At 49.2% G+C, this 27,551-nt stretch overlaps 1 protein-coding gene across 2 annotated transcripts; it reads left to right on the top strand.

The window, feature by feature from the left end:
• The first annotated feature begins 53 nt into the window (after positions 1–53).
• Positions 54–27,551, top strand: TEF (TEF transcription factor, PAR bZIP family member). 2 transcript variants are annotated; one of them, XM_084748402.1, is made up of 4 exons: positions 54–225; positions 13,865–14,182; positions 21,999–22,219; positions 24,122–27,551. In XM_084748402.1, the coding sequence occupies exons 1-4, from the start codon at positions 123–125 to the stop codon at positions 24,335–24,337; spliced, it is 858 nt and encodes a 285-aa protein (XP_084604528.1). In that variant the 5' UTR covers positions 54–122; the 3' UTR covers positions 24,338–27,551. The 2 variants fall into 2 exon arrangements, with proteins under 2 accessions (XP_084604528.1, XP_084604527.1); XM_084748401.1 differs by lacking the exon at positions 54–225 and adding an exon at positions 9,907–10,169.

Raw genomic sequence — 27,551 nt, 5'->3', positions numbered from 1 at the left:
GGGGCTGCCCATTGGCTGCCTCAAGCTCACACCCCGCCTGCCTCCCTAGCCTGTGGCTCCCCAGCAATCCTCTGCCTCTCCAGCTGCTTCTAAACTCCGGAGCAAGCACCTCCTGCTGGGCCATGTCGAGCTGCAACCAGATTGCAGTGGCCCCTGCCATGGACATGCCTGAGGTCCTCAAGTCCCTGTTGGAGCACTCTTTGCCTTGGCCAGAGAAGAGGGCAGGTAGGAACACAGGTGGTCTATCCTGGCAAGGTGCCTAAGTGCCCAGGGGGTGGGAGCAGGCACAGGGACAGCAGCAGGATGGGTGAGGAAGGGTTACAAGGCAGAGAAGGACCCCAAGAGATGTATGGGTGTCACACCAACTCGGGCTGTTCCTCTGCCTGCTGGATTTGGGCACAATAGCCAGTGTGCAGCCACAGACAGATGCTGTGCTCACGTGGGACAAGGACAGGACTAGAGTGTCTGACTGGAAGCTGATTGCTTCTTAAACTCCCTCCCTCTGCACGTTGAGGGTGAGCAGAGGAGTGGCAGAGCCAGTAGATTTGGGCAGCAGCTGTGTCTGGAGAAGAGGCTTTTTGCCCGCCACTTGCTCATTGCTGGAGGGCTGAACTCATGCATGGGATGGAAGCTGCTTATGTAACAGGACCACAAGCCCCGCGTTCCTAGGATACCACAACAACCCTAGGGCGAGGGACAAGCTGAAGAGCATAGTGAGCGGTGGAGTGTGGAGAGGGGCGGCTTGGGCAGCCTCGGTACCAGGCGCCTTACAGTCTTTCCTTGGAAAGTCAAGTGCTTTGGGGAGTTGGGGAACCAATTTGGGGGTGTTCTCTCCTGATAGTTATGTTGCCAAATCTCTCAGGCTCACTCCAGGTTCTTAACTACCTTTATAAAAAAAATTTTCCCACAGTACTGGGGATAGAACCCAGGCCTTAAACACTAAGCACCATTGCTATAAAGCTCTGTCATCAGCCCCTCCTCATTACTTTTAGAGGAGAGCACCTTGTCTCTGCTACCAGGGGTGACAGGAGGTCAGGGTGCTCTCTTGGAACCCTTTTCAGGCATCTGCCTCACTGTGTGCAGGCATCTGACCTATCAGCACCCTCATGTGTCCCTGCAGGACTTCTTCCTGCAGGGCTCTCCAAACTTGGGAGCCAGAGGACAGCCTCTGGGTTCCTTTTACCCTCTGGGGACAGGAACATGCCTAATTTCGTTAACTCTGGGAAGGCAGGACAGCAGGCTCTGGGCCTAGGAAATGCTGTCTAAGGTAGAGTGCATGGCAGGGTCCTCAGAGGGCTCTTGTGGAGTTTTGGACCCAGGGCCTTTAGGCTAAAGTCTGGGGTTTCTAACACTGCATCACTTAGATGCCTTTCTGGCAGGCATCAGAGAAGGTGTCCCTGCCTCCCATAGCACAAAGGACACTAGCTGCTGATGAGAAGCCCTTGTCCCTCCATCCCTGGGAAAGACCCTCGACATATGGATGAGCTTCAGCAAGGGTCCATTCCCACAAACAGGCCACAGACAGCTTTCTGCCACCTCAGGTGGAAGACTTTCCAAAACACAGAGTACAGCCCTTCCAGTTCGGCAGGCAGGTACCCCATGACCCCGCCCAGCTGCCCTACTGCTCTACAGACAGGGTCAGCTCCAGATGTGAAGGGATTGACTCGGTGCACTGCTCTTTGCGTGAGAACTAATGATACCTTTGAAATGTGGTAGCAGCTGCTGGTCACTGGCTCTCAGCTGGTAAGCACAGGCCTGGGAAAGCTGAAAATTCCCCATCCCTCCTGGGCAGTCAGAGCACTTGCCCAAGGCTTCAAGAAGAGCTTTGCCAGGATTGGGAAAGTTCTGCCTGAAGACTAGTTAGCCCAGTACAGCCAGGTCTTAGGGCTGAGTCTTGGACCACCTCCTGTCACTTACTGTGGCACTTCACTGAAAATCAGAATGTGCCATCCCACAGAACATCAGCTTGTGCTTAACTGGGGAAAAATGAGGGGAAAGTGTGGAGGAGCCAAATAAGTCACAAAGCCTCCACTCATATTACTACTCCTACCTACAGTCCTACTCCCCAAAGCTCCCAGACCTTCCAAACCACTTAAATGTCTGCCCGAACCAGTGCCGCCAGAAGACTCAGAAACTGTGTCAAGTACTTTACAAGTTCCTGTGTGGCTGTTTCTCCCCACTTCCCACCGCTCTCTGTGGCCTCTGCGGGAATTGGCAAAGGTAGCAGAGTGCCCTTCGTCTCCATGCAAGAAGTGGGTTCCTCCTGGAAGACTGTGGAACCCTTACTTTTTTCCCTTTTCTTCCTCTAGCCCAGACACTCTGCAGCACAACCACGTCACATGCAGGGTGTAGCTAAGTTCCAGTGGGAAGGAATTTCAATAGAGAGCAATGCTGAGTGTGAGAAGTTCCAGGTGCACCCTCAAAAATGCCCTCCCCACAGCTGTGTGCTCAGTTTTCAAGTTCAAAGACACGTCCCAAGATCCACATGGAGCCCCCCTGGCAGCTCCAGGGCCTGCTACAGCCTGCACAAACTTCTGCCTCTTTCTTGTCCCTCAGTAGGTGGAGTCCTGATCAGTAGTGACCAGTCCTGAAACTCCCTGGGTTCCCTGATGGTCCTTCCTCAGAGCCACAATTCAACCAGCTTCCCTGCAGACTGAGAAAGGGCACAAGGATGGATCCATTTGCTGACCTGACTCAGTTTCTCACCTCTGTCTCTCTGAACCTATAAAAATCATGTTTCCTGTCCCTGCCCCTGCACTTTCCCTGCTCACACAGCCTCCAACTTCATTCCTCCTCAGCTTCTTTAGAGATCTGAATCCCTAGCCCACCCAGTGAGCTTGTGGTCCTCACTTCCCTCATCCACAGGGTCTTGACTGTGCTCAGTGGCACCCCATCACCTCTCTGTCTTCTCCATTTACAGAAGCCTGACATGCTTTAAAGTCAAACTAGGCAGGAAGGACACTTATGGACAGGGCAGCAGGAAGCAAAGCCTTAAAATCAGGGGTAGGATGTGATCTTTGATTCTGCTGCCCAGTAAGCCGCCTGGTCTTTTACAAAGGATGAAGAACGCCTATGCCACAGGCTCGCTGCCAGGACTAAGTGAACTGTCCACATGGACAGTGTTTCCAACTGTGACATGCCATGCTGTTTTCTCTGAGAGGCCGAAAGCATCATGGCTTAGTGTTCGCTCTTTCCACCTCTTCCCTTCCTTCTTTCTTTGGCAATCTGGCGCCCATTTCCTTATTTTTCACCTCCCTTTAAATAACTGGATGTGATGAGATTATGCACGCACAGGGCGTTTCCTTGAAGTGTGTGGTGAGTCTCCTGGAGCATTACCATCAGCCCTGCACAACAGAACAGAGTCTTAGGAGTTCTTGCTGCGGTACCTCAAGAGGGTTCAGGGGAAGGTACTCACTCCAGTCCTTGGTGAACTGAAGTAAACAGGCTGAGAAGGTGGACTGCACGCAACAGCCTGGGCTGGCCCACACTTGGTCTTAGTAGAGGGCTACTGGGTGCCGGCGGTAGGGAAGACCTTCCATGGTGTTTGCTCAGGGGGGAGGAAATGATAGAGATCCTCCTACAAGCTGGAGATATTGAGTAACTTTCTCCTCATTTAAGCCTGCTAAGTGGTGCTGGGTGTGGTGGCGCGGGTCTTTAATCCCAGCACTCAGGAGGCAGAGGCAGGTGGATCTTTGTGAGTTCCAGGTCAGTATGGTCTACAAAGTGAGTTCAGGACAGCCAAGGCTACACAGAGAAACCCTGTCTCAAATAACCAAAAAAAAAAAAAAAAAATACCTTTGCTAAGTGGTATATCTTCCTCACTCTTTTAGTGAAAAATGAACTCAGAGAGCTTGGGCCACCTCAGGGCAAATAGGTGGAGTGGCCTCTTCTACCTGAGAAGGCCAGGGCCTTGTTCTCTGTTCCACCCTACCCCCAAGAGAAACAGGAAAAACTCATTTTCAAGTGCCAGGCACTGATGGCCGTGTCAAGGGGCACCCCTTCCAAGTGGCCTTGTATTTGGCCAGACCTCAAGTGAGGCTGCTAAAGGGACAACCTGAGTCTCTCAGTCAGTCTCAGGAGCATGTGCAGCAAAGGAGCCTGGTTTTCCATTCTTCCATGAGAACACTGATGAGCCAGGATGGGAGGCTACAATCTTGTCCATGAGGTCACCCAGCTCCTGCTTCCAGGCTCAACCTAGCCACAGAATTCCCTGGTCTCTGAAACCATGTGGTATTTCTTGGTCATGCAGTTACTCATTATTAGCTTAGCAAGCATTTGTTATGCTTGTGGCTCAGGAGTGGGTAAGACAAAGCCTAGACAACTAGAGCTGATAACTCAGTGAGGCAAGACAGCAGTCATGAGTCCTCTCCAAAGGGCCACACTTAAGCTAAAACCTAGAAAGTGAAGCAGAGCTATGTGAAGAACTCTCAGGCTGTGAGGAAAGCACCTTGAAGGCCCTGCTTTGCCTGCAAAACATAAGGCTCTGGTGCCACAGGTGAGCCACGGGGCAGAGAAATAGAGCGTGGTCAGCCGATGCCAGGGACAAGACCTCAGTAGCTGTCCTTACAGCCCTCCTGCTTCTCTGTCACCCACAGGACTTCAGCTGGGGAACAGGGCTGTCAGGCCGCGTAGGCTGGATGTGGTGGGGGAAGGTTGTTCTCCATGGTCATGGCACTTTTGGGCAGCTAGCTCATCTGTTATCCCAACCTGGGAGTGTGCAAAACACAAACTAAATAGGAAACTAGGCTCTTGAGAGTCCTGGAGGGAGAGGCAAGAATTTACAGAGAGGCTCCGCCCCCCACTTCTCCCCTGGAGCACATCAAGACCAAAGCACACAGCGCAGACCCAATTTCCCAGCCACAGGTATGTGGCTACAGAACAGAGCTGCTGGCAAGGCTGGTGCCAGGGACTTGCCAAAAGAATGGCTCATGCTTGTTCTTCCAGATTCCATCGTAAACCAAACACAAGACTGTTATTTCATATTAATAACACTCTAAATGCATAACTCTTGGCTCTAAAAAGTTTTAATGTTCTTACCAACACCACGCAAAGAAAGCAAGCCAACAAGTATTTCTTATTAATCTGAACAAAGCATTGTGCTTGCCAGCCTTTAGTATTAGGATACTGAGTCTTGGCTTTCTAGAACTCGGTGGAAGCCTTACTATCAGCCTGCTTTTGCTGCCAGGTTCCTGTGCCATCTGTCAGTCCTAGATGCTAAGTGGTCAAGATCACTGTGGGGTCCAGGCTAATGAAAATCATTTGCTTGGCATGAGCTTCTTCTAATAGACTTTCTAACTTGGGCTGGTCAGCAGGTTTCTGGCTGTAAAGAGCAGAATCTAAAACTGTTCCTGTTCTGGCAAATAACATTTCTCAGCCTGGCTCTGGTTTAGACTCTGTACCCTATCTTTATCATCACAGCCACACAGCTCCTGAACCAACACATCCTGAGCGGGTGCCCAGCCATCTCACATGTTACTCTTGTAGATGGCACCTGCCTACCAGCGCTTACCACAGATAATCTTCACAGCCCCCTGCTTGGCAGGACTTCCCATCTGCTTCCCAGAAGCCATTTGCACAGAGCTCTAAGCAAGTCATGATTCCAAGGAGAGTCTCCTTAGGTCTGCTCTCAGGCCTCGAGTCACAGCTGCTACAGACACCTTGAGGTACTCATTGCACTGGAAACCTGTCATTGGCCAGGCATGGTGGCAAATATCTTTAATCCCAGCTCTCGAGAGGCAGAGGTAGGTGGATCTCTGAGTCTGAGGACAGTTTGGTCTACAAATAGTGAATTCCAGGCCAGGGCAGAGCTACACAGTAAGGTCCTGTCTCAAACCCACCCCCACTAAAAACAACAACAATGGGTGTGGGGGTGGGGGGCTGGAGAGATGGCTCAGTGGTTAAGAGCACTGACTGCTCTTCCAGAAGTCTTGAGTTCAATTCCCAGCAACCACCTGGTGGCTCACAACCATCTATAATGTGATCTCATGACCTCTTCGGGTATACAGGCATACATGCAGGCAGAACGCTGTATATATAATAAATAAATGAATCTTTGTTTTGTTTTGTTTTTTTTTTCCAAGACAGGGTTTCTCTGTGTAGCCTTGGCTGTCCTGGACTCACTTTGTAGACCAGGCTGGCCTCGAACTCACAGTGATCCACCTGCCTCTGCCTCCCGAGTGCTGGGATTACAGACGTGTGCCACTCCAGGCTATAAATCTTTAGAAAAACAAAACAAAACAAAAACCCCACCACTGGGCTGGAGAGATGGCTCAGAAGTTAAGAGGTCTGTTCTTCCAAAGGTCCTGAGTTCAATTCCCAGCAACCACATGGTGGCTCACAACCATCTATAATGAAATCAGGTGCCCTCTTCTGACTTGCAAGCATGCATCCAGGTGAAACTCTGTATACTTAAATAAATAAATCTTAAAAAAAACCAAAACACTACCAACAAAAGAACTCTATAACTGACCAGCATGATGGCTCAGTGGGACAAAGTACTTGCCACTAGGCTTAACAAGCTAAGTTCTGTTCCCTGGCACCACGGTAAAAGGAGAACCACTCCCAAAAGCTGTCCTCTAGCCTCCAAATGTGGACTATGGTGCACACACACACACATGCACGCGCACACACACTGGTTAATTAATTAAAAAGCTATTATCAGAGAGTAGGAATGCAGCTCAGTCAGTAGAGTGCTTGCCTAGCATGCACAAAGCCTGGGTTTGATCTCCTGAACTCCATAAATTGGTGCTGGTGGTGGTGGTGCATGCCTGTACTCCAGCACATAGGATATGGTAGCAGGAAGACACAGGAGGTGGTGTCATTCAAGGTCATCCCCATCTACACATCAAGTTTGAAGCCAGCATGTGGGATATATGAGACCATACAAACAAACAAAAAATCAAAAGGTTATTGGTACAGGATACTGTGATGCAACATCATATTTTCCTTTTTCTTTTTTTTTTTAAAGCTAGGGTATTAATATGTAGCCCTAGGTAGACCATGCTGGCCTTGAACTCACAGAGATCCACCTGCCTCTGCCTCCCAAGTGCTGGGATTAAAGGTGTGTGCCACCATGTCCAGATGCCACACACTTTTAAAGTTTAACCAGGTACTAACATGTTCTTCTAAGGAGTCTATTTTTTATAGGGCTCACACACTATGGCAATTAGCAAATTACTTCTTGAAACACTTACTCGTTACTATGAGAAGAGACAAGGTCACAGCTATCACCATAGCAATGACAAGAGACAGTGCAGAGAAAGGCAGCTGGGTCCTTCTGAGGTCAGCTGGAGAAGGAAGAGAAAGCACTGTCCCTATCCTCAGGATGCTGCTGAATGCTGCAACCCCCCGCCGCTTGCAAAGAAGCAGAGGGAGCATGCCTGGAATGCGGAACACCCACCTTCTGGTTGTGGGGGCGTGTCAGGAGAGGAGACGAAAAGCTAGATCAGCCTGTTGCCTTCCTACATCCAGGTTGCCTGATCCATCCTTTGGGGGTAACAACAGCTCAAAGAGAGGGCGAGGGTGAGGGTAAGGGAAAAGAGGGGGAGGGGCAGAAAGGATAAAACCAGGAGTGGGATCTTCACTTCTCCCTACATGTCATCTGTTACCAGCAGATAACGTGCATTCTTACCTTATTAACCCTGTTCCCCTTCTCAAGAATGTAAAATTTAGCCGTGAAAATACACATTTAAGTCTTGTCTAGCAAGTTCTATATAACCAAACTAGCTGGAGATTTGTATTTCTTTTAGAAATACTGTGTTACATTTTAGTGTGCTGTGTGCACAGAGGAACTGTGCTCATGGAGGTCTGAAGACAGTCTATGGGTTAACCTCTCCTGCCATCATATGGTACCCAGGGATTGAACTGTGCTCATGGAGGTCTGAAGACAGTCTATGGGTTAATCTCTCCTGCCATCATATGGTACCCAGGGATTGAACTGTGCTCATGGAGGTCTGAAGACAGTCTATGGGTTAATCTCTCCTGCCATCATATGGTACCCAGGGATTGAACTGTGCTTGTCAGCCTTGGCAGCAGACACCTTTCCCCCATGAGCAATCTTACTCACCCAACTTTTCTTGAGTTTCATGTTGTTTCATTTAAGAGTTGCTCTTTTAAATTTGTTTCTAAAAACCTCTAAGTTAGTTTCTCCTAAGCTATCCTAGACACACTTAGAATTCCTACTAATAGTTCTGCAACACATGGGTTTTCTGCAGTTTCCTTTTTCCACGATGGATTTGTATCCATCAATTTTGATTAAATTAGGGAAAGTATCTGCATGGGAACACCGTAGGCTAAATCCTGCATCATCCCCATTTGACATATAAAGAACAGCTTGGAGAAACGGAACAATGGGCCGGGGGCATCGGAGTTAGAAAGTGAGCAATGTTACAATAACTTGCATTTTGGATTTGCAGTCCATCATCCTGTCCCTATGACTACCCAGTCTTCGGTCTCTTACTTTAGGCCCCTTCAAGTCCTAGCAAAACTCTGATTCCACATGCTTTAAGCTGTCTGCCCTCGGAGGCAGGGAGCCATGGGAGGGACAGAGTTTACACAAGCCAAGTCCCTGCCCCTCTGGGAGCTTAATCCCAGGGCGTCTAGTATTGTCTGGGCTTGAAGCCGAGTATGACTTGTTCTGCTAAGAGGTACAAAGTTCTGTCTTGAAGGTCTGCGCACCCCTTTACGACTCACAGGTTTCCTAGGGAACCCGGGAAGCATCGACATCTTTTAAGAGGTGTATCTCTCACAAAACGCAACATTGTTTTGTTTTTTAATTTTAAGAAAGGGAAACAGTGGAGAAAAGAGAATTCAGAGGTGTCCCGGATGATGGAGACTCTATTTCAATGTTGAATTGTTAAGGCTGAGGAAATGAAGCCGGGCGTGGTAGCTCATGCCTGTAGTCCCAGCACTCGGGGAGGCAGAAGTAGTTGGAGCTCTGAGTTCAAGGCCAGCCTGGTCTACAAAGTGTGTCCAGCTACACAGAGAAACCCTGTCTCGAAAAACAAAACAAAACAAAACAAAAGACTGAGGAAATGGGCCTCCAGTGGAGCAACTAACTGAATATTTCCAAGGTCACAAGCGAGCAGCTAATAGTCCGGAAGCAGCTCCCGGCCCCGGTTCGTGGACAGGTCTCAAGAATGCGCTCTCTATGCTAGTGTTTATCCCGCAGCCACGCCTGCTCCCAATCCCCAGATCAGTGGGCAACTTGACACCCGCTCCAGCGGCCCAGCCAGGAGCCCGTCTGCCCTCCGCTAACCTCGGGGGCAGCGTGGGAGGAGCGCTGGCTGGGCAGCCGTGTCCCAGTCCCCGGACCCCGGGGGCAGAGTCCGCCAAAGAACAGAACAGGGCAGGCCAGGCCAGACCCCGCTCCTCCCCGCCCCTCCCCTTCGCGCCGCAGCCGCACGTGCAGAGCCTCGTGCAGCCGCGCCGGCCCCGCCCTCTCGCCTCATTGGCTGCCGGGCGCCTTTCCCTCTCTGTCCCGCCCCTCGCGGATCGCCTGCGAGGCCGCTCCACGTGACCCTCGGGGGAAGGGCCGTGGCGCCCAGCTCCGCCTACGTCTTAGGGTGGCTTCTCCAAGGGAAGGGAGAAAAGGAGGCCCCGATGGACTGGGAGGAAACCTGGAATCACGAAAGATGGTGGCGCGGAGGACACGGCTGACCAAACGAAGCGGGCAGCTCCACAGCAGGCCACGAAGCTTCCCGGCGGGCGGGGCGATGCTCCTCACCTGGCCCTGCACGTGTCTAGCTCGTTTGGCCCCCGCAGCCAATCCCATCCCAAGGAGCTGCGCCCGCCCTCACGGCAGAGCGCACCAATCGGAAGCCACGCTCTGGGACCGCCCGGCCTAGTCTTATGAATAATGAATGAGACGGATCCCGTCCGCGGACGGCGGGAGGCGGGGGTGCGGCAGCGCGTCTGCGCAGTGCTGCCCGTGTCAGCAGCTGCGGCGGGTCGAGCCGCTCCGGCCCATCTCGGGGTGCGGGCGGGGGAGGCGAGGCGCACGAGTGGGGCGCAGGGCACGATGTCCGACGCGGGCGGCGGGAAGAAGCCGCCTGTGGAGCCTCAGGCGGGGCCGGGCCCGGGGCGTTCTGCTGGGGAACGGGGCCTGTCCGGCTCCTTCCCTCTGGTCCTGAAGAAGCTGATGGAGAACCCCCCGCGCGAGACGCGCCTCGGTGAGGGGGGGGGGAGCGGCTCTCGCGTACATGGGGGCGGGGTTTCTGTAAGGGCGGGGCCTTGTGGGGGCGGGGCGGGTCCGGTCAGAGGTCAGGGTGAAGCGGTCCAGCGGAGGGGGGGGAGGGTTATGCGGGGCCCCGGAGATGACTAGGGTCCTGCTGGACTTAGGCCTCTGGCCGAGAAAGTCAGGGGGGCGATCTGGAAAGGACGGGTCCGTGGAACTTTGCAAGGAAGCAGCCACATCTTAGATGGGGCTCCAGCGGAGCTGCCTGCATCCAAATCCCTAGGATGCTGCTTGCCTAAAATGCGGGTGCCTGGGCCTCGCCCAGTCTGCGGATCCTGGGAGCCCTCCACCGCACCTCCGGGGGTACAGAGTTCACCACCAAAGTTTGAGAAGCCCTTATCACTGTAGCAGATGGCCTTTATATGCCTTTGGCCAGTCCTGGAGGAGGTCGAGCCTTCCTCCTTGGGAGGGGGGACATTCAGCAGGTCCACCGTGGTGCTTGACTGGAAATGTGTCCCTGGGTGGCTGCTGAGATTCAGATGGAAGAGGCAGTTTGAAATGAGGGTTGGTAGTGTCTTTTAAGGGGATGAAGGATGGACAAAGTAGGACTAGGATGAGGGTTAGAATGCAGCCACTGAGGCCTTTTCACCTGGTTGATTGTTCGGAACCACAGTAACAGGACCTGTCTTCATCGTATTGCCCAAGCCACAAGGGTCTCAGAGGGCCCTTGTATGGAAGGCAGGCTTGGCCTGGGAGAGCAGCAGGACTGTCACCTATTGTAGGGCTTTAGGTACATTGGGGTGTGCTTTCAGTCTGAGACCTTCAGGTTTTCAAGAGCTCAGTGTAATTAGGGTATTTAGGAAAGAACAGGCTTTTTCTGTGGATTGCCTGTACTGGGGAATTCACTTCCCTTTCTGAAATGCCATTTCGCTTCTTTTCCTGGGTGTGTTTGGGGCTGCTGTGCTTATGGTTGTCACTGTCGGGTTATAAATAACTTCCACTCAGGTGAGGCTAGGTTCTCTCCTCTTGCCTCAGGACCCTTTGTTTGAAGATGATGCTTCGCTCCCGGCTGGAGCTCACATCTGGCAGCTCCTGCTTAAGATTACCAGAGAGTAACAGTCCATACAGTGACTTTGCCTTACGTTTGCACATGTTCACAAAGCATTTTGACATAGTCTTACCTTGTTTGGGTTTTTAGCTCCACTTCTCAGGTGAGGAAAGTTAAGACTCTTGAGAAGTGTAGAAGCTCTCTCAAGGTCAGGTGGATGGGCCTCTGACTCTCAGTTTGGTGCTCTTTCTTTCATATCCAACTGGCAACCTCGGCTGTCAGTCCGTCCCTGTGATTTAAGTGCTGGACATGTCAGTCGTGTACCTCTAGAAATTAAGACTTAACCTTACAAACACTGAATTAAAATAGCCTGATGGTAGCCGTGCTTGCTTGCAATTGCGTCCTTCACTGGAGAGGTAGAGGCGTGGGGGGGAGGGATCACTAGTTCAAGGTCATCCTCCGATGCACATCAAGTTTGAAGTCACCCTGGGCTTCATGAGACCCTGTTCCAGAAAACTAGAAAATAATAGTTTTAAATGATTCAGTCAGGCAAAACAGGAAACTTCCTGTTGCTTGTCTGTCCGTAAGGCTGCTGCTATTTTTTTATGATTTATTTTCTGTGTATTGGTGTTTTGCCTGCATGGCAGAGCCTCTGGAACTGGAATTAGAGACAGCTGTGAACTGCCATGTGGGTGCTGGGAATTGAACCCAGGTCCTCTGGAAGAGCATCCAGTGCTCTTAACCACTGAGCCATCTTTACAGCCCAAGGCTCCTTTTTTTGTTTTTGTTTTTGTTTTTTGTTTTTTGTTTTTTGTTTTTTGTTTTTTCGAGACAGGGTTTCTCTGTGTAACAGCCCTGGCTTTCCTGGGCTTGCTTTGTAGACCAGGCTGGTCTTGAACTCAACATCAGTTCACTTGCTTTTGCCTCCTGAGTGCTGGAATTAAAGGCAAGGGCCACCCAAGTCTGCTTTTTAAAAAAGATTTATTTTTTATTTATTACATATACAATGTTCTGCCTGCATACCAGACAAGGCCAGCAGATCTCATTATAGATGGTTGGTGAGCACCATGCGGTTGCTGGGAATTGAACTCAAGACCTCTGGAAAAGCAGTCAGTGCTCTTAACCACTGAGCCATCTCTCCAGCCCCCAAGTCTACTTTTTTTATCTCCTCTCTTCTCTTACCTCTTTTGATCCCAAGTGACCTCATCTGACTGGCCAGCCATTTCTGAACAGAATGCGGATTGAGAGAGGCGAGCAGGGAAGCCATCTGGCCCACCCAGCCCACAGGCTGGGAGTTTTGTTGCCTCCTGGTTGTTTTTAAATCCAAGCCTGGTTAAGAAAAATTAAAAAGGCAGTAGTAGGAATTCAAGTTAAATCATATTAAAAGCTATGAGCAAGATCTGTTTGGGAGAACCTCTACCTCACTGTGTCTGGTCATTTTTCTTGGACTAATAGGCTGCTTTTTGGTTATCTGGTCTTGGGGCCTGAGGATGACTGCCTTTTTTTTTTTCTTTTTCCTTCTTTTCCCAACATAGTATTTGATTTCTCTTCTTTTTCACTTCTAAATCTAGAATTCAAAACCCCTTAATTTTGAAAGCCCATTATAAACGTGTCGTGATTTATATCCCACTTCTCTGATTAGCCTCCTTGTCACTTTGATTTCCTTCTTGTCATGGTTCTCTGTTCTGTTTTGTTTCCAATTGCCCTCGCTTGGATATCCGTGTGTATACAACCTTTTCACTAAGACATGTGGGATTTGATCTTCCCTGACTGATGAGCTTTTCTTTGAATAGGAACAGGCTTTCTTCCTCAGCTCCACCCTTCTCCCTCCTCCGAGGAAACCTGCCTCCAGTCTTTCTTGTGTGTTAAGAGATGAAGGCCTTCCAAACTGGTTGCTGTGAGAAGAGTTTTAGGGCCTCTCATTGCAGTACACCTGCAGCCAATCTGTCTGAAAGTCCATCATTCCCATAGCCTGCTTGACCTCTTTGCTGGTCCCTGAAGTCTAGAACTGAATGTGACACAGTCCCTGCCCTCAGTGAGCTCACAGCAATAGAGAATGTGATCTGCGTACCGTACACTCAGTAGTCGTTTTTACAGCATCTCTGTTCTTCACAAAAGAGGCTTGTGACAGAGAAACACACCAAGGATCAGTTAAGTAATATGGATCAGGTCACATGTCCCACAGTTAGTGGGTAGCAGCCCTGGTTGCTATGGAGAAACAGAATTGGAGAGAACAGAACAGGGGAACCCAGAAGTTACTGGCTTGAGGACCTCAGCCCTTTGTACACTAAGATATCAGGAAAGGTCAGAAACACCACTTCCTTCCCCGTAGCCTTTCTTACAGATGCCTGCCAGCAGCCTATTCTGCATTAACTCTAGGACCGCCTGAAGCCTTGGAGTGTGCAGCTAGCATTCCAGAAAGGCCAAACACAGAAGAGAATGTGTTGTCACCCCAAAGGAGACCGGCTGCCTGGTCCAAGCACCAGGTTACAATGGGAAGACAGGACATGCTCTTGAAAAGTGTACATGGAGTGTGGATAGAAGCAGGCCTCTAAGAAAGATGGGTCTTCTCCAAAGCTCGCTGCTCACCTCCTGGCATGAGTTACTCTTGTGTGGTGTCTCATTATAGATTTTGTTTACAGATAAGGAAAAAGGGAAGGAAAAGCTGGAGGAAGATGAGTCGGCCGCAGCCAGCACCATGGCCGTCTCTGCCTCCCTCATGCCACCCATCTGGGACAAGACCATCCCCTACGATGGCGAGTCTTTCCACCTAGAGTACATGGACCTGGATGAGTTCCTGCTGGAGAATGGCATCCCTGCCAGCCCCACCCACCTGGCCCAGAACCTGCTGCTGCCTGTGGCGGAGCTTGAAGGGAAGGAGTCTGCCAGCTCTTCCACAGCATCTCCACCATCCTCCTCTACTGCCGTCTTTCAGCCCTCGGAAACCGTGTCTAGCACAGGTTGGTGACAGGCCTTTGGACAGGCCCACCTGTCTCCCCACTGAGTTTTGCTTTATCCACACTCCCTGTGTGCCCCTTTTCTGAAGCGCGTCCTGGTGGGCTGCAGACTAGAGGCGCTCTCTGTCCCCCACTCTTGAGCACTGTCTGTCAGGCTGGGGATAAAGCAGTAGTTACACCTGCAGCGTTGGTCTCCACTGCACACGCTCAGGATGGGGGAGTGAGCTCCCAGGCTGCCACTCTGCACTTGATGCTGTTCTTCTGTGTCACGAGCATTTGGCCACAGATTCTTGGGAAATTTAAGAAATACTACCAAACACCACTGTCCCTGGCATTCTGACTGTAAGTGCCAACATTTACCTAGGACTTACTCTGTGCCAGGCTTTAACAAAAAGTCATCAAAACAACCTTACAGGATTAGTTGAGGAAACTGAGACACGGAGAAAGTAAGAAACTTGCCCAAGTCACCTAGCTAGTAGGCACTGAAGTAGCATTTGAACCCAGGATGCTTGTCTGCATAGGCAGGTACAGTGCTTAGGCCCTGGAACAAATGACATTCCCACTGCTCAAAAAAAACAAAAACAAAAAACAAAAAAATTCAGTATTTAAAGACATTGTTTACTGTTTAGGCTAGGGGATTGATTTTTTTTTTTTTTTTTTTTTTTTTTTACTTCTTTGTTTTCATATGTGAATTTAAACCCACAAAAGAAGGTATATCCTCCACTCAGAAGCCATGTAGAGTTCCTGTAGCCTTAGAGACATGATGGCAGCTATCTCCTGGGACCCACACCGTGAAGTTTTCATGGTGTGTTTCTGGTTTAACTTTTCTTTTCTTTTTTGTTTTTGTTTTTGTTTTGCAAGACAGGGTTTCTCTGTGTAGCCTTGGCTGTCCTGGACACTCTTTGTAGACCAGGCTGGCTTCAAACTCACAGCGATCCGCCTGCCTCTGCCTCCCGAGTGCTGGGTAACTTTTCTTTTTGGTTTTTCGAGACAGGGTTTCTCTGTGTAGCCTTGGCTGCCCTGGACTCATTTTGTAGACCAGGCTGGCCTCTAACTCACAGCAATCTGCCTGCCTCTGCCTCCCAAGTGCTGGAATTAAAGGCGTGTGCCACCACACCTGGCTTGTTTTAACTTTTCAAAGGGGAACGTTTTTCAAGTAAAATTTGAAAAGTAAAATGTAGGAGTGTCTATCACTGGTACATTTTATTATGTATCTAAAATACTATGGTCCTCTTTTTAGATTTACTTATTTATTTATTTTCAAGACAGGATTTCTCTGTATAGCCTTGGCTATTCTGGACTCGCTTTGTAGACCAGGCTGGCCTTGAACCCCTGCCTCTGCCTCCCTGAGTGCTAGGATTATAGGTGTGCACCACTGTGCCTGACAGATTTATTATATTTAATTGTTGGGGAGGGGGAAACTAACACATAGATAGATACTGGGAACTAAATTCAGGTCGGCTGCAAAAAGCAGCACCTAGTCTTAGCCGCTGTATCTCTGCAGCCCCAATAGGAGACTTTAAAAAAAAAAAAAGCCGGGCGTGGTGGCGCACACCTGTAATCCCAGCACTCGGGAGGCAGATGCAGGCAGATCGCTGTGAGTTAGAGGCCAGCCTGGTCTACAAAGTGACTCCAGGACAGCCAAGGCTAACCCAGACCTGGTCTCAAAAAACCAAAAAAAATAAAAAAGACAGATAGAGTGTCATAATACCTGTAGTCCTTGTTGTACTGAAGGCTGTGGCAGGAGGATTACAAGTTTAAAGATAGTCTACATAACATAGTAAGACCCCATCCCAGAAAATGACAAAAGGGGCCAGAGATGTAGCTCAGTGGCAGAGTGCTTGCTTAGCATACACGAAACCTTGGGTTCCAGACTGGAAAGATGCCTTAACAGTTAAGAGTGCTGGTTGCGCCAGGCAGTGGTGGCGCACGCCTTTAATCCCAGCACTTGGGAGACAAAGGCAGGTGGATCACTGTGAGTTCGAAGGCAGCCTGGTCTACAAAGCGAATCCAGGACAGCCAAGGCTACACAGAGAAACCCTGTCTCGAAAAACCAAGGTGGAAAAAAAGAATGCTGGTTGCCATTCCAGAGGAACCAAGTTTGATTCCTGGCACCTACATGGTGGCTAACAGCTGTCTGTAACTCAGTCCTAGGGGATCTAACATCTTCTTGGTGGGTACCAGGGATGCAGGTGATAGACAAGCAAGCATGCATACACAGCCATTAAGATGACTGAGTGTTCATGCAGAGGACCTGAATTTGGTTCCTAACACCCACATCGTAGCTCACAACCATTCATAACACCAGTTCCAAGGGATACAGCTGTCATGCACATGGTATAGTATACATGCATGAATGCAAGTAGAACATTAATACACATAAGTAAACAAACCTCAAAAAAGAAAAAGCAGAGAGATGACTTAGGAAATCAGTAAACTGATGATGCGAACAGTTCAGTGCCCTAGCACATGTGGGCAGCCATGCTGGGGTCAGACACTGGCCAGACGGCCAGCCTGCTGAGACAAGTCAGTCCCCTCCAGGTTGTCCCAAAAAATAAGGAAGAGCGAGCCAGTTGCAGTGGCTCACGCCTGTAATCTCAGCACTCCAGAAACAGAAGCAGGCAGATCACTGTGAGTTCAAGGCCAACATGGTCTACAAAGAGACTTCCAGGGCAGCCAGGGCTACACACAGAAACCATGTCTTGAAAAGCGAACAAACAAAAAGAAGAAGAGTGGACTTGCAAGATGGCTCAGCAGAAAAGGGAATTTTTCATGAAGTCTAGTGGGGTGCTGGGAATCAAACTTGGATGCACTGTGTGTGTGGAAGTCAGGACAAATGAACCCCAGGACCCACGTGGTCGAGAGAGAACCAACTCCTTTAAGTTGTCCTCTGGCCTCCACACATGCTGTGATATACATGCAAATAGATAAAAGTAATTAAAAGTTAAATGAAAAATATGGAGCGATTGAGAAATACGCCTAGCATTAGCCTCTGGTCTTGACGTGAATATGCATACATGTACACATACATCCACACATACGAAAATCACACATTAAAATTAAAGAAAGGGGCTGGAGAGATGGCTCGGTGGTTAAGAGTACTGTCTGCTCTTCCAAAGGACCCAGGTTCAATTCCCAGCCACCACATGGCAGCTCACAACTGTCTGTAACTCTAGTTCCAATGGCTCTGACACTCATGCTAAAATTTAAAAAAAAATAATAAAATAAATAAATAAAAATTTTCACATGTGGAATTGACAGTAAATCACGGATTTGCCTGCCTCTGCCTCCTGAGATCTGGGAGTAAAGTGTGTGGCACCACACCCAGTCTAAGGAAGTAGCACATTTGTACAAGTGTACAGCTTGGTGGATCCTCACAGGGTGAACTACCCACTTCACTGCTGCCCAAATCAGGATACATAACTGTGTTGTTATCCAGGAAACACTTGTGACTCTGGGCAGTTGGCTTCTCAAAGGTAATCACTATTTGTTTCTATCACCAGAGATTACGTTTGCTAATACCTGAGCTACTTATCACTAGAATTGTACTGTTTTATTTTGTATTTTTGTAATTTTTTGTTTTTCGAGACAGGGTTTCTCTGTGTAGCTTTGGCTGTCCTGGACTCACTTTGTTGACCAGGCTGACCTCCAACTCACAGAGAACTGCCTGCCTTTGCCTCCCAAGTGCTGGGATTAAAGACGTGCACCACCACTACCCAGGGTCCTGTTTTATTTTTAAATATTACAGGTGGACTCCCAGCATCATGGTGGTGCACACTTTTAATCCCAGAACTCAAGGAGGCAGAGGCAGGTGTATTGCTCTGAGTTTGAGGCCAGCCTGGTCTACAGAGCAAGTCAGGACAGCCAAGACTACACAGAGAAACCCTATCTTGACCAAAACAAAAGTGGGCTCCCAACACTCAAAGCAGAAAGAAAGGATTACCACAACTTTAAGTCCAGCCTGGTTTGTAAAACGAGTTCTAGGCCAGCCTGAGCTATATACTTAGTTCCAGAATACCATATATAGACATATAGAGACCTGGTCTGGATGATGATGATGATGACGATTGTCAGGGTCATAAGTAAGGGTCTTGCCGTCAAGCCGAAGTCCTTGTAGGAAAGAACTGACTTCCACAACTTGTCCTCTGACCTCCATTCATATACAGTGTCATGATGCACATAGGCACATGCATGCACACACATACATGTTCAGAAAGAATTGATGAGAGGATGCAGTGCATCCCTTGCATTTGAGAGTCACAGGTTTAATTCCCAACACCACACATGCACACACAATAATAATAATTGTAAGTTCATTGCATTACTGCTCTTTTTGGATGTTATGGCTTTTTTTTTGTTTTCGAGACAGGGTTTCTCTGTGTAGCCTTGGCTGCCCTGGACTCACTTTGTAGACCAGGCTGGCCTTGGACTCAGAGATCTGCCTGCCTCTGCCTCCTTGTGCTAGGATTAAAGGCGTGTGCCACCACATCCGGTGCATTGCTACTCTTATATTTATAATTTTAGCGTTTTATAACATAAATTATGTGGATATTCTTATGTCATGATGTTAACAGAATGCCTTAATATTAACAAAATTTACTGGGCACAGTTGGTGCACACCTTTAATTCTAGCATTCAGGAGGCAAAAAGAGTCAGATCTCTGAGTTTGAGGCTGTTCTGTTCTAAGGGTAAGTTCTAGAACATCCAGAGCTATAATATTGAGACCCTGTCTCAAAAACTAAAGTAGTTTCAGAGAATATTCTTAGTGGAAAGCTGAGTATGTTGATCTGTACCTATGATTCCAGTACTCAAGAAACTAAGGCAGAAGGCTGGAGAGATGGCTCAAAGGTTAAGAGCATCAACTGTTCTTCCAAAGGTCCTGAGTTCAATTGCCAGCAACCACATGGTGGCTCACAACCATCTATAATGAGATCTGGTGCCGCCTTCTGCCATGCAGGTGTACCTGCAGGCAAAACACTATACATGATAAATAAAACCTAAAAGAAAAAAGAAAGAGAGAAACTAAGGCAGAGCCAGGCAGTGGTGGCGTACGCCTTTAATCCTAGCACTTGGGAGACAGAGGCAAATAGATCTCTGTGAGTTCGAGGCCAGCCTGGTCTACAGAGCAAGTTCCAGGACAGCCAAGGCTACAGAAAAACCTTATATTGAAAAACCAAAAAGGAAAAAAAGAAACTAAGGCAGGAGGATTGCCGTGAATTCAGGCCAGCCCGAGTTAAATAGAAAGATAGATATGAAAGTACAAGCCAGCTGGAGCGACGGCTCAGAGGTTAAGCGCACTGACTGCTCCTCCAGAGGTCCTGAGTTCAATTCCCAGCAACCACATGGTAGCTCAACCATCTGTAATATGATCTGATGCCCTCTTCTGACCTGCAGGTGTGCATGCAGATGAGTACTTATACATAATAAATAAATAGATAATAAAGCTAAAAAAGAAAGAAAGAAGAGGGCTTTAATTTTTCAATCACTTTGTAGAGAGGGCATCATAGTGTGTATGCGTCTGTGTCTGACCTCCTTTATACAGTGTTTGTGAAGGTCATCTTGTCACTGTGGGGGAGGTGTGTTACCTTCCAAGCAAGCACATCACAGTGTAGCCATTCTGCAGCTGAAAGACAGTGGCGCTCACTGTGTCATCTAGTTGAGGTTCTGAACAATGCTGCTGTAAACATTAGTGTGCATGTCTCTACTTGCCTGTATTTGTTTTGGGCATTTACTTAGGAATAGACTGGATGAGTCAGTAGACAGAAATGATCATCTCCTCTTCCTCCTCCTCCTCTTCTTCCTCCTCTTCCTCCTCTCCTCTTTTTGAGGCAGGCTCTTTTAAAGATTTTATTATGTATAGTGTTCTGGCTGCAGGCCAGAAGAGGGCACCAGATCCCATTATAGATGGTTGTGAGCCACCATGTGGTTGCTGGGGATATAACTCAGGATGTTTGAAAGAGCAGACAGTGCTCTTAACTTCTGAGCCATCTCTCCAGCTCTGAGACAGGGTCTTTCTATATAATTTGGCTATCCTGGAACTCACTGTGTAGACCAGGCTGGACTCAGATTCACCTGCCTCTGCCTCCCAAGTGCTGGGATGAACAGTGTGTGCCACCAAGCCCAGCATTATTTACTTTATTTTATTAAGTGAATGAGTGTTTGTCTGTGTATGTATGTACATATCATATGTATAAAATGCCCACAGAGGCCAGAGGGAGGGGTTGGAGCCCCTAGAACTTGAGTTACAGGCAACTGTGAACTGCTATGTGGATGGTAGGAACAGAACCCAGGTCTTCTGCAAGAGTACTGCGTATTCTTAACCACTGAGATCCAGAACTCACAAACATGTATACCACATGTACACACCTTTTCTGTGTGAGAGGAAGGTAAGACAGTGTCTTATATAGCCTATAACACCATAGCCAACTTGATAAAGTTGAAAACCTAAATTTAATTATGCTGTGCTTGTGCCATGAACATTCCAGTGACTTCTCATTTCAAAAGAAGAGACTGTATCAGCACCATTGACATTTAGGGCAGAAAATTGGTGATGGGAAGTTGGGGCGGGGGTTATAGGAAGATCTTTGGTTTTAATTTTGACCTCTTTTGTGTTGAAGGTATGTAGCAGCCTTCAGGCTTCTACACACAATACACTAGTTGCTCCCTGGAGTCCTGGTGTGGCCTGGTGTCACCTGTGGGGCACATCTGTCTCCTGTTAAGAACCATAGTTTTAACATCTCTTATACTACGTTGTCTCTGCCAGGGCAGTACCAGGATATCATTTATATTCAGTGACTATCCATTGGCTACATATCTGGTGTACTCCTATTGGTAGCACTGAACGTGTAGGCTAAAGGTTCAGTTTGCTTTTAATACAAATCTAAACACACAACCTTTGAACTCTAAAACTGACAGTAATCCAATGTTTACCTATAAAGCAGCCAGCCATATGGAACAGGAAGAGCAAGGAGCCAGAAAGAGTTAACACTCAGCCAGGCAAGGTGGTGCACACCTTTAATCCTAGCACTCAGGAGGCAGAGACAGGTGGATCTCTGTGAATTCAAGGCCAGCCTGATCTACAAAGAGAGTTCCAGGACAGCCAACGCTACACAGAGAAACCCTATCCAAAAAAAGGAAGAAAGAAAGACAAACAGACAGGCAGAGGCAGGGAGAAAATCTGTTGCTGGGCATGGTGGCACGTGCCCTTAATCCCAGCACTCAGGAGGCAGAGTGAGTCCAAGTCAGCCAAGGCTACACAGAGAGACCCTGTCTCCAAAAACCAAAAAGAAAAAAAAAGAGTTAACACTCATTTTCTTTCAGAGCTGTAAGACTAAAGGAATGCTCACAGTGACTGACATGGGGCTCGCAGCCTGTGTCCTCATCCCACTGTTGCTCATGGGGAGGCTCGGCTGGTTTTCAGAGAACTTGAGCAGACACAGGAGGCTGAGGGGATAATGATTCAGTGTTTGACTTACTATTTCTTTGGGAAACAGAACACTTAGAAATCTGTGTCCGTTGTGAAGGCCTCTGCCCTTGGTGTGCTCTGTTCCTAAGCGGAAGAATTCCTGGGCTGGAGGTAATAAAGTGATGGAGCGTGTGCTTACGTGTGTGGGTGCTTACGTGTGTGGAGCCCTGGGTTTGATCCACAGCCCACAAAAAAGGGCAGGCATTGAACCACAGTGCTTGTCAGCCTTTAGGCTGCCTCTGTGGTTTGCTTCTAAGTGGTGGTACTCTGTGCTGCCTATAGGTTATCTGGTGGTGTGATGTGTATTCTCTGTCCAGTGAGATGCTTCTAGATCTTCTGCCTCTTGTCTTTCAGAATCGTCCTTGGAAAAGGACAGGGAGACTCCAAGCCCCATTGACCCCAACTGTGTGGAGGTCGATGTGAACTTCAACCCTGACCCTGCCGACCTGGTCCTCTCTAGTGTGCCAGGTGGGGAGCTTTTCAACCCTCGGAAGCACAAGTTTGCAGAGGAAGACCTGAAACCCCAGCCCATGATCAAGAAAGCCAAGAAAGTCTTTGTCCCTGATGAGCAGAAGGTAACATCCAGTGTCCTTTATTAAAAACGCAGCAGTAGCTGGGCGGTGGTGGCGCACACCTTTAATCCCAGCACTTGGGAGGCAGAGGCAGGTGGATCTCCATGAGTTCCAGGTCAGTCTGGTCAACAAAATGAGTCCAGGACAGCCAGGGCTACACAGAGAAACCATCTAAAAGAAACGAAAAAATGCTGGGCAGTGGTGGCACACACCTTTATTCCCAGCACTTGAGAGGCAAAGACGGGCAGATCTCTGTGAGTTCTAGGCTAGCCTGGCCTACAAAGTGAGATCCAGGACAGCTAGGGCTACACAAGAGAAACTCTGTCTCGGAAAACAAACAAAAGACAGGAGTTCCTTACTTGGAGGTGCAGCAGCAACAGTGTGACAAGAAGCAGTGGTGCGGTGTGGGTGGCCCCAGTCACTCCCAACAGTTCCCTTCTTCCTGGGGCCTCTGGGTGTCTCAGTGTTCCATCTCCCTGGTGTTAGTCCAGCCGTCAGGAAGAGAAGTTAGGTTGAACAGTTTTAAAGGACAAAGGACACTTTGTAGGCATGGGGAAATGGCTTAGAGGTTGTCACCCTTCCTGACGCTGTGACCCTTTAATCCAGTTCCTCCTGTCGTGCTGACCCCAACCATTACATCATTGTTGTTACTTCATAGCTTGCTTTGCTACTGTTATGACTCCTAATGGAAAGGTCTGTTTTCAGATGGTCTTAGGTGACCCCCATGGAAGGGTTGTTTGCTTCCCACAGGGAGTGGTCACAGCTCACAGGTTGAGAAACACTGGCTTAGTGGGTAAAGCATTTGCCACAGAAACACGGAGGTCTGAGTTCAAATTCTAAGAAGCCATGTGAAAGCTGTAACAGCCCGTGTGCTGCTTTAATTCCAGTGTTCTTACCAGGGCATGGGAGGCAGGGTAAGAGAATTGCTGGGAACTCTGGGCCACCTATCCTGCCAAACAGCAGTGAACAACAAAGGGACCCTGCCTCAAACAGGATGAACCCTGAGGACCAGTGCCCTGGCTTATCCACACACCTGCTCTCCTCTTCCAAGTCTTTTTCTCTCTGTCTCTGCCTTTCTCTGTATGTGTCTCTGTCTCTGTCTGTCTGTCTGTCTGTCTGTGTGTGTGTGTGTGTGTGTGTGTGTGTGTGTGTGTGTCTCTCTCTCTCTCTCTCTCTCTCTCTCTCTCTCATGGTCTTGTAAACTCAGGTTTCTTTCTTTCTTTCTTTCTTCTTTCCTTCCTTCCTTCCTTCTTTCTTTCTTTCTTTCCTTCTTTCCTTCTTTCCTTCCTTTTCAAGACAGGGTTTCTCTGTGTCATCCTGACTGCCGTGGACTCACTTTGCAGACCAGGCTGGCCTCAAATTCACAGCGATCCACCTGCCTCTGCCTCTGGAGTGCTGGGATTAAAAGTGTGTGCCACCATGCCCAGCTTGATTGTTGGCTTTTAACCAACATTAAGCATGATGTGGTGGCATACTTTTTTGTTGTTTTGGTTTGCTTTTTAAGGCTGGGTTTCTCTGTGTAGCCTTGGCTGTCCTCAGGGCCTCAATTTGTAGACTATGCTGGCCTTGAACTCACAGAGATCTGCCTGCCTCTGCTTCCCAAGTGCTGAAATTATAGTTGTGTGCCACCACGCCCAGCTGTGGCACATATTTTTAATCGCAGCATTTGGGAGGCAGAGGCAGGTGAATCTCTTCAAGTTTGAGACCAGCCTGGTCTACAGAGTCTACATATACCATACATACGCTCTGAAGACAGGCAGTGCCCCACAGAATTCCTTCTTTAGGGTCGTAGCTTTAGTTCTTACCACAGCATTTAACTGTGTCCGGGTAGGATTGGGGGGTGGTAAGGAAAGATGAGGTTCCCCCAGGGAACACCAGGCACCCACAGAGGGCTCTTTCCCACAGGATGAAAAGTATTGGACAAGACGTAAGAAGAACAATGTGGCAGCCAAACGTTCCCGGGATGCCAGGCGCCTGAAGGAGAACCAGATCACCATCCGGGCAGCCTTCCTGGAGAAGGAGAACACAGCCTTGCGGACGGAGGTCGCTGAGCTTCGCAAGGAGGTGGGCAAGTGCAAGACCATCGTGTCCAAGTATGAGACCAAGTACGGGCCCTTGTAACCTGTGCCCCTTGCCCCGCAGGGCACTGCCTGCACCTCAGACCTCTGCCTGGGGCTTCCTGGACCCCACACTCATGTGGAGACTTGGGACTCTTCATGGGTACATGTGGCGTACCTGCTCTAGGAGCACTCACGTCTCAGCTTCATTCTAACATGGCCAGCACACGTGGTGACTTCCCCAGAGGACCAGGATCCTCTCTGGTGGGGAACATAAGCGAATCTACGTAGACGGGTAAACGGCCCAAGTTTCTCTTCTTGGATGTTCAAGCTGAATCAGAAGGGGACCTCTGGAGTCCAGGTTTCTCTTTTTACAGAGTGCTCAGGCTTTCCTAGCCTTCCCCTCAGTCTCTAGTCTGGACTGACAAGGGCTGTCTACAGAATGAGTCATGATTATTGTCACCCTAATGTCGTCTCAGGTAGCAGGTGCATTTCCACTTGGGGTGTGTCTGTCATGCACCTCACTCTCCCCCCAAAAAAATCTTTGAGAGAAACATTCATTCCCATCTGTCTCAGAGCCAGGACACATTCATACTCTTGTTAGTGTATGCAGGGTGGCAGGCCACAGCACTGGGGTCTCTGCATAGCCTGCAATTGGGGTTGGGGTTGGGCCTTGTAGTAGAAGTGCGCCCAACTATTCTTAGCTCCTACATCCCTTTTGTCTGTGGCTCTCAGGCCTGAAGCGGCCCTGGGATCAGCTCCCTCTGCATCCCACTTGCTGTGGAAGAGAAATTCCCAGGATGGCTGGTCTCTGAGCTCTAACTTCCAGCACCTAGGCAGGCCTTTGTATCTCCAGGCCATTCTGGAGGCTCCTGACTGACCTCTGGTTATTTTCACCCAGTAACCCTTCTCAGATCTTAGGCTTAAAAAGAAACCCCGTCACTTAGGAATCTTGAGCCTGCTGGCCCCAGGGTACCACTTCTGCATGGTGGTTAGGAAACTGGTCTCCACAGCCTCTTGTGGGCATCATAGTAAGGAGCTGTCTCTTGGGAAGCTCCGTGGGCTTTTTGCTGCAGCTCACTGATGTGTACCAGACCAGAATCCCTGAAGGTGGTAGAGGGCCTCCCACTTCACAGATTAGAATTCCTCCCTACGTGTGTCAGCAGGGCGCCTCCTAGGAGTTGCACTTGCAGAAGTCACAGTACAGTTGTCATGGGACAGCAGGCTCTGGAGACTTTTACACTGGCCTGTAGTCCCGCAGGAGTCGGGCTGCCCGCACAGGTCTGGCCGTGGGATGGAGTGATTCTTGAAGCTTTGGCTCCCTCTGCCTCAGAGCTGCACCTTTCTCTTCTGTTTGGCTGAACTTGTCCTCTTGCTCTGCCCAGAGGATTGACAGAGGAAATCATGGAGCCCTCTGTTTATGTGGGTCAGTTAGGGCGCCTCCAGGAGGGTGTGTGTATTTGCTCAGGGCGGGCGGCCAGTGTGAAGGAGACAGAGGTAATGAGGGTGCTTTATCATACTTAACACTGGCTTTCTTTTAAACGGTGGCTTAGTTTGGGGCCCCAATCTTTCAAGACTTTTCATAATGTTAGGACCAGGGCATACTGTCTACTGGCCATGGACTGCAGCCAGGAGATGCCCTGCCCCTCCTGGGACCTGCACATCACCTCGCAGGGGAACTTGACAAAGGTCCCTGAGGCCAAGGGAGGTCTCCCTCCTACTAGGTCCCTGACTTTGACTTTGTGGTTCTATAGGAACCATGTGCACACTTGTCACTCTGTTGTAACCACAAAGGGCAGTTGTACCCAGCATGTCAGTGTCCTGCCCGGGCTGCCTGCCTCCCACCCACCCGGCACTCTGTCTGGCTGTTCACCCAGAAGCAGTTCTCGTTTCCTGACTGGGGGACAAGCCTTGAGCTGAAAAGCTCTTTGTTTTCTTTGGCTAAAAAATGTAAGGTTTGTGTTTTTTAAGTTTTAGTTTTAAGGAATGGATACTTATCTCTGGATGCCGCCTGTGTTCTGACCCCAGTAGGTGGGATGGGGCTTACTGTCTCCCCTTGTTCCCACCTTCTGCCTTGTGGTGCCCTCCTTTCCTTCCAGAAGTTGAGGGGCGGGGGTCTGGCTCCTCCTAAAGTGCTTACTTGGGAACAGTGTGGCTGCTTACTTCTTGGAGGAGCCTTTTGAATGAAACGCTGCAGGGACCGGAAGAAGCATGCCTGGAGGTCGACATCTTGGAGGAAAACGCCTGGCTCCTCTGTTGGCCTTGTGATCCGAGTCTGCACAAAAAGAGTTGACCTCTGCTGTTTGTCTTGCCATCAAAGTCTCCTGACACCCTCTAGGAGCTGAGAGTTGAGGCCTCAGGCTCCTGCACTCAGATCTTTGAATTCTCCTAAAGAGAGGCAGGCTCAAGAAGCCAACCTTTATTTGGCTTTCCATGGATTTGCCTTGGGATGAGAAGTATTGTCACTTCCTCAATGTCCTGTCAGCTATGGCAGCCTCATTGCAACCTCAGAAAAGACGCATGAATGAGCCAGAATGCTGCAGGAATATACATTCAAGAGATGTCTAGATGAAGAAGTACAGGCGCTGGGAGAGAGCCACCCTGCGGAGGGCCTGCCTGAGTCACCTTATCCTTGTTCCAGGGGCTGAGCTTTGCGGCCCAACTCCTTTGGCTGGGGACAGCACTAGGCAGTGAACCTGACCCCTGATCCATACTCCCTGCTGAGAGGGTGCTGTGGGCTGCTTTCCACTCAGGCAGCTCCTACAGTCCTCCAGCGTGGAGGACAATGAGAAGCTAGCTCTGCAGTGGCCCTGAGAGGTATGCGCCCTGCAAGAGAAGCTGTGGAGCTCCTGGTCTCCAGGGCAGAGCCCTACCCACAGCTTCTTTAACATCTGTTAATTAAGTGCAATAAATTTTTCTAGAAAAAGGCAAAGATGATTTCCAGGTAGAGATTGCTGTCTTTTGGTGTTGGGATGACAGAACACCACTTGGTTTTATTTTTCTAAGTGCATGTGATTGGTAGAGTGTGTGGGGCTCTGCATCCTCCCTGGGAGCCGCATTCCAGCCACCCCTCTCCCTACCGTTGTTGGGGGAAAGAGGCCAGGAGAAACCCCTTTGTCCCTGCTGCAAAGGTGGAAGCAAACAGTAGCCCATTGGCCTTATGTGTGTGTGTTTGTGTGCCTGTGCGAGTGTGTCACTGCTGGTGGGCCGGAGTGATAGAGGGAGGGAAGTTGGGAATGTATCCTTTTCAAACAAAATTAAATATTTTGAGACGAGAA

Source organism: Acomys minous (assembly GCF_964271855.1).
Source record: "Acomys minous genome assembly, chromosome: 12".
NCBI lineage: Eukaryota > Metazoa > Chordata > Mammalia > Rodentia > Muridae > Acomys > Acomys minous.
This window is presented reverse-complemented; position numbering and strand designations above follow the sequence as displayed.